Source organism: Solea solea, chromosome 2 (assembly GCF_958295425.1).
Source record: "Solea solea chromosome 2, fSolSol10.1, whole genome shotgun sequence".
In the NCBI taxonomy this organism is placed as follows: domain Eukaryota; kingdom Metazoa; phylum Chordata; class Actinopteri; order Pleuronectiformes; family Soleidae; genus Solea; species Solea solea.
In genome coordinates, this window is record NC_081135.1 from 29,233,364 (window position 1) to 29,240,890 (window position 7,527).

General features: G+C 42.0%; 1 protein-coding gene across 1 annotated transcript; it reads left to right on the forward strand.

The window, feature by feature from the left end:
• The first annotated feature begins 1,455 nt into the window (after positions 1 to 1,455).
• On the forward strand, positions 1,456 to 5,869 carry LOC131444836 (frizzled-7-like). Its single transcript, XM_058615521.1, has one exon. The coding sequence runs from the start codon at positions 1,954 to 1,956 to the stop codon at positions 3,658 to 3,660; it is 1,707 nt and encodes a 568-aa protein (XP_058471504.1). The 5' UTR covers positions 1,456 to 1,953; the 3' UTR covers positions 3,661 to 5,869.
• The last annotated feature ends 1,658 nt before the right edge of the window (positions 5,870 to 7,527 follow it).

Here is a 7,527-nt window from a genome sequence, read left to right on the forward strand (position 1 = left end):
CGTTACACAGATTGACGCAGAAGCGGCCTTTTGATTGTTTGCAATGAAAAAATCAACACAGAAAACAGAAACAACTACTTGAGAGTTTGTTGCTTTGTTAACTGCAAACTAGTGTAGTTAAGGAAAAGGCAGAACTCATATATAAGTGTGGTTGCCAGGTAGAAAAGGAAAAAGTATCCTACCATTACTGTGCAACAATTAATTGGTCTGCTATTAAAACTGAATTTGTTTGTGGCTTGATAATCAAGACTGAACAGTAAACTAGGTGAAATTGTGAATCACTGAAGAAGTATGACATGTGGACAGTCATCTAGAGGCCTGCCACTGGACTGTATTTATGCAATAATTTATGTAACTTCCAGTGTTTCTTACAATTAAACTGGATTCCTCCGGGATAGTCTGTTCTCTGAACATGCTGCAGAACACGCTGCTATCGCTGAGAACCAGCCTGAGACATCACGCTGACTTGCACTTACACAAGAAAAAAAGAAGATTTAGCCACTTAACTAAAGGCTAATTTAAGGCACACTTAAATCCATAGAGAAAATCTGTGACTTTTAGGAGCTATTCATCCCCCACTCACTGCCTCCATCACTAAGCTCAAACTTATGCTATTTTCTGTGACTTTGTTGTTTAAAATCTTTTTGTTCAGATCTAACCAAAGTGACACAAAACCTATCAAACAAGGAAGCCGCAGACCAGCATCTTCTGTGTCGTCCCAAGCTTAAAAAAATGTTCACAAATTTCAGTTTCCGGTCAGTAAAGGCTGTCTTACTTAAAACGTTTAGAGACAGTGGTTCTCAAACTTTTTTATACCAAGTAAAATAAAATATTGAGCTCTTGAAGTAACACCATTATCACCAATGTTAAAATACGGTGGTGTAAGTAGGCCGAGCAAAGTCAGCTACAGACTTTTTTTTAATACTTCAAGTATAGTGAAATTAGATTAAGATGGAGCGAGAGATAAGGTGTCTGATTATTTTATTTATTATGTTTTTTGTTGTTTGCTTACATTTCTACTACAATTCCTCAGCTCCACCTCAGTATTTCTGGTACCACCAGAGGAAGCTTGCTTACCACTTGTGGTACACATACCACAGGTTGAGAACCTTGGTTAAGAGGACTTTATGTACTTTTAAATTGTACCATTAATGCTTAAATAAAGCTGTATTTTCCCCTTATTATGCTTTTCATGACAGAGAAGGGCGTTCATATATAAAATTGTGAGTATGATATAAATGTTTAACATAAAATAAACTATGCCAGACAAAATGATTGTGTTAGTCAAATTTGTGCTGTAATGTAAGTACTGTGACATATTTTCCTTCGATGAGGTGTAAAGACCAATAGAGAACGAGTCCTGCAGGAAAACAAACGCTACGATTGGTTGAGACGCGTCATCGGTTTCAAGGCGCCCTGCGCTCAGTCGGGGGGTCTCGCGACTGGAGGGAGCGCCTGGAAACCGGTGGAATCTGCACAGAGTGAGGAGAGCGAGCCTCTGGACTTCCAACCGCTCTGCATGTGAACCGACGCGCCGCGTGTAATCAAGCCGAAAAACGATAGAAATATGTGCCTTTTTTGTTTTAAACTACTCTTGTTTTGCGCCAAAGTAACTACGCCCGAGTGTTGAACACGCTGGAACTATATAGGTCAACGTTCTTTTGAGAAAACGGGACTTAAAGTGCTTTTTTCCCCACCGCAATGGGAGTGAGAGTGTACTACTTGGAGTCACTTACAAAGACCATCAAGAAGTCATGACACGACGAACATTTTACTTGGATTTATCGACATAAAATACGAGAGAGGGTCGGTCGTCGCGCGTGAAAGTCGAAACAACACGGCTACAAGTTAAGTATTTTGACATTTTCTGGAGATTTTTATCGCGTTTCAGTCGTTTTTAAGTCGCTCTACTTGGATCAAAGTTTTTCTTTCCCTCCCCCCTCCTCCTCAACTATGGCGGCGGCCAGGTCCACCACTGGCTCCGTTCTGCTGCGGATCATGTGGCTGGTGTGCGGACTGTGCTTCTCTCATACTACAGCTCAACATTACAACAGTGAAAGCGGAATATCCGTCCCAGAACACGGGTTTTGCCAACCCATCTCCATCCCGCTTTGCACAGACATCGCCTATAATCAGACCATCATGCCGAACCTCCTGGGCCACACAAACCAGGAGGACGCGGGGCTCGAGGTGCATCAGTTCTACCCGCTGGTTAAAGTCCAATGTTCTGCGGATCTCAAGTTCTTCCTCTGCTCCATGTATGCTCCGGTGTGTACCGTGCTGGAACAGGCCATCCCCCCTTGTCGGTCCCTGTGTGAGCGGGCTCGGCAGGGATGTGAAGCCCTGATGAATAAATTCGGCTTCCAGTGGCCGGAGCGGCTCCGCTGCGAGGCTTTCCCCGTCCACGGAGCCGGTGAGATCTGCGTTGGCCAGAACACATCCGAACCCAACAGCCCATCCTCCTCGTCTTCCCCCAATGCACTCGGCCCAGTGACCCTACCCCCAAACATGGGTCTGCCGAATCAGCGTCCGCCTCACCCCATCCAGCCATACCAGTTCGCCTGTCCTCTGCAGCTGGAGGTGCCGACATATCTGGGTTACCGCTTCATGGGGGTCAAAGACTGTGGGGCGCCATGTGAGCCCTATAAACCAACTGGAATAATGTATTTCCGAGAGGACGAGGTGAAATTCGGCCGACTGTGGGTTGGTATCTGGTCCATCCTGTGCTGCGTGAGCACCTTATTCACTGTGCTCACCTATCTAGTGGACATGAAGAGGTTCAGGTATCCCGAGAGGCCCATTATCTTTCTATCTGGCTGTTACTTCATGGTGGCCGTAGCCTACGCTGCTGGGTTTTTCCTGGAGGACCAAGTAGTATGTGTGGATAAGTTCAAAGACGACGGGTATAGGACTGTGGCCCAGGGAACCAAAAAGGAGGGCTGCACCATCCTCTTCATGGTGCTGTACTTTTTTGGTATGGCCAGCTCCATCTGGTGGGTGATTTTGTCCCTGACTTGGTTCCTCTCTGCTGGGATGAAATGGGGCCATGAGGCAATTGAAGCCAACTCCCAGTACTTCCACCTGGCTGCATGGGCTGTCCCAGCCATTAAAACCATCACCATACTGGCCATGGGTCAAGTGGATGGCGACGTCCTTACTGGAGTGTGTTTTGTTGGGATCTTCAATGTGGACGCCCTCCGTGGTTTTGTCCTGGCCCCACTTTTCGTCTACCTGTTTATTGGCACATCATTCCTTCTGGCTGGCTTTGTATCCCTGTTCCGAATTCGCACAATCATGAAGCACGATGGTACCAAGACGGAGAAGCTGGAGAAGTTGATGGTGCGGATTGGCGTGTTTAGTGTGCTCTACACAGTTCCAGCCACTATTGTGATAGCCTGTTACTTCTATGAGCAGGCCTTCAGGGAGCAGTGGGAGCGCACCTGGCACATGCAGACTTGTAAACGCTTTGCCATACCGTGTCCAGCTCACAACTTCGCCCCCATGACCCCGGACTTCACTGTGTTCATGATCAAATACCTGATGACCATGATAGTGGGCATCACCTCTGGTTTCTGGGTCTGGTCTGGGAAGACCCTTCAGTCTTGGAGTAGGTTCTACAAGCGCCTTAGCAATGGTAACCATGGGGAGACAACTGTGTGAAAGTGGAGGCATAGAGCCATGGAGTTTTGGATCAAACAACTACAAAAATAGCTTTCGCTTTAAAAAACAAAGCATAAAAAAACAAAATGCTATTTTGGACAACTTTTTCAATTCAATTTTTGTATTTTAAGGTCAAGGCTGCAGTTCAGGTTGTTGGGCGATAACCAAACTTTGATTTATATTCTATAGTAGTCGGATGAACTTTCGATATATTTCTTTTTTCCACCATCAGGCAGCCTACACTCATGGCTTTTGCATTTTTTGGATAATAAAACTGGCGTAAATGGCCATACTGGCTCCTGAACTGTAATGCCAGATTGGTTAAGTTACTTTTAATATGAAATTTCTCACATATTATTGATTATATTCTTAATATTACAATTTGAATGTACGTCCTGTCTATCAAGACTAATGGGTCATGTAGTGTGGCCCTCTCTGCATGTTGCAACAAAAAGGTCACAATAGTTTTGATCATACAGCAGCCACACACACACACACACACACACACACACTGGCTGTGATTTCATTGATTGGAGAAGCTGGGACCACACATGTAAATTTTAGGTTAGCTTACTCTGCTTCTAGACTGTAATGCATAATTTTGTCACATATTGCAGAGTACAATCTCATCTGGCTTAATCTGGGGAATAATGCACCCGCCCTTCCATCAGGTGCTATGTGGCTGCCCAGAGATCAAAACTTTTTTTGTTTGTTTAATTTTTACTTTGTTTTACCCGACTGAATATTTGCTCCTGCGTTGAATGCTCACAGTGAAGGTGAATGAAGTTATGTATTGGTTTGCACAGCTATTAAGTGTTACAAATGACTGATCCACTACAGGATGACCTGACTCAAAAGACCCCCACCCCCCACACATGCAGGCTTCCACACTCTGTAATGGAGACAGAACAGTTCATTGTTTGTCTCTGTGTGTGGTCTCTCAGCAGTTGGATCCCCCACCAATAAGACTTTTTAAGCTTTTAGCATCCAAAGCACAGTTTCAAGGATCCAGTTTTAACCCAGTGGAGTGGAAATGGTTGCTCAGGATTTTAACGTTTTTTCCTGAATGAAGACTGTACACATGTTTCATGCCTGTTCTTAGCCCACTGTTACTTAATCTGTTACTTTCATGCAATTTCACTTGAAGACTGAAACCTTTTAAATGCATTTTTTTTAAATGAATCATTCTAATGTCAGTCTTACTCAAGCGTTAACATTTATTTTCCTCATCTATACGCTGTCTTATGTGGGGATAGCATTTATGTGGATGGAGTACATGGAGACACGTGGGGGGTAAAAAACAAATCATTACAGCTGCACTGACTATGGCTATTGATGTTATTGGTGCAGATGAAAAATTTCCGCAGTCTCAATTAGTTTACAAATTCATTAGAATATTTTTGAATGTTACAGGAAACGGTTAATACAATCGCAGGGAATCAGCCAACTAAATGCTCTTACCAGCACATTGTGTTTCAGGGCTATCCAAGGATGTTTTTTAAGTTTTGATACCCGAGCCATTTTTTGCAACTTCATTGGAATCACAGGTTTTTTAACTCAGTTTTTTAAAGGCTTTTAAACTGAACCAGAAAATCTTGGTTTATTTCAAAGGAAACCATGTTTGTCAGCTACAAGATATATGTGCTGGAAGCTTTTTCTTTCTTTACATACAGTGTGTTACATAATGAATGAATGGAAAGATGCTGCAGCTTTGGGGAACACCTCAAAACAGTTTGACCGTATAGACTTGGTACTTTGTAACCTCTAAAGCTGTGTTCTATACCCACGAGTACTAAAACTACAAACACACTATGTGCAAGTCCTCAGTGTATACTGTTAAAGCAGTTTGTATACAAGAATGTCACACATCCCATGTGAATGTACTACATACCTCAAGCCCCTGGTAAAACATCCATCTGTCACCCATTGTGCTTTACCTAACAAGGCACACATTTTGTGAGCCAAAATCTGCCAGTGTCCATGACACAAGACTGACCTGTTTGTGTTGTACTGTTTTCAGAAGGAATATGAGTGTGTTTGTGTGTATTTTTTATCAGAGCATATGCAACCTACCAAGTAAACACAGACTGTTTTTCTATAGGCATATTGTATTTATGGGGATTCTCATTTTTGTCTTTACTTGTTTTTTATCGAGATAAGCCTCTTGTACGTGTACAGTTTGAATAAAAGTGTTAAAGTTTGTAATTTTTTTCTCAGCATACGTGTGGTGTTTGGAGTTCAACAGCAGCAGTGCATTTACAGGGATCCACCCGCGTCTTAGTCATCTTGGATCTTAGTATATTCACTTATCACCTAAATGTGAAGGCATGCCAGTAGAAATTGTTTTCATGCATAGTCAGGACACATGATTGTTAAGACATTAGCAATGACACAAAGGATCCAGTGAAGCATTCAATGAACTACACCCAATTCAAAGAAAACACTTTTGTGAGAAATGTTTAACAAATACAGATAACATTACTATTTTAATCACACAGGAACATGAAATTGTGTGATTGGTGACGCTGATATTCTGCAGTGTGCTAAGGGCATGTAATGTTTGTTACTCTGCAGCGCCCTCCACAGACATTAACATGTCACTACATGTGAAAAAACCACAGTGAGAAGACTGGGTGAAGGAAAAATCTGTCCAACACTAAAACTAATCAAATCTGATAGCAGCACCTTTTTAAACTGAACTGTTCATGTTGTCTGACATGTGACTTCTAGTTTTCTCTCTTTGTGAAACTAACTGCTCACAGCAGTATGTACAAAGCAAAAACCAACCTGTTATCTACTATTAACCACAGTGACAGTGTAATACTAACCTGGCAGCTCTGTTCTGGGCAGTTTGTAATTTCTTTAGTTGACCTCTAGATGCAGATGACCATATATCACACAATAATCCAGGTGACATAAAATTAAAGATTTAGCCACCTGCCCCACAATGTATGCAGGGACATAAGAAAGACATTTCCTCACCATGGAGATACCACAACCCATTTTCTTCACTATGGCATCAATATGTTCTGCCCATGAGAGCTGACTATCTATTATTGTGCCCAGTAATTTTACCTTATCTACCTGTTCTATAGGTTCCCCAACCAAGTTCAGACTCATCCGTGGTGCAGATGACAGTTTATCTGACCTGGCAGATGAGTTGTCAAATCTGATCTTAAATTATTTGTTCATCTTCGCAAAAAAATAATTTCATATGAAGTTCAGAGCTTATTCAAATAGATTCTGTTTCTAGACAGTTAACCTAAACTATACCTAAAAGGTTTGAGGAGTAAATGTCCATAAAATAACTTCTTACATATGCTCAAAATTGAAATAATGCACACTAACTATTAACAGAACGAGTATGTATCTCACAACAAGCATTTGTCCTTGTGACAAGCTGGTGATTAAAGACAAAATCCACATTATTGTTAGTTTAAGGCAGCAAACGTGGGTTTTTGTTTGTGACTGAACACGTTTTAAGGCACTTTTGCCTGATGAAGATATGTTTTGGCCCAAATATTCAAGTGCTTACAAAAAATATGGCCCTCAACCACATTTACTTGCTGATCCCTAGTATACAGTATCACTAATAATTTATATCAAGCTAGTCTTAGCTTCCCTTCACTGGCTCCCTGTGCTGTTTAGTATTCTCATGTATAAAAGCACTTAATGATACCTTAAAGAGCTAGTTTTACCTAGCATCCCAACAGATGACTTGAGTCCTAAAGTAAGTTAAGCAGACTTATTTCTGGGTCAGTAAGAGTAGAATGGGAAGCAGAGCTTCAGTTACCAGGCTCCTCTCCCGTGGAACCAGCTCCCACCCTCTCTGTATTTAAAGTTAGACTTAAAACCTTCCTTTTTGAT

Coding starts and splice junctions, on each gene's coding strand:
- LOC131444836 (XM_058615521.1), top strand. CDS start 1,954: ATGGCGGCGGCCAGGTCCACCACTGGCTCCGTTCTGCTGCGGATCATG.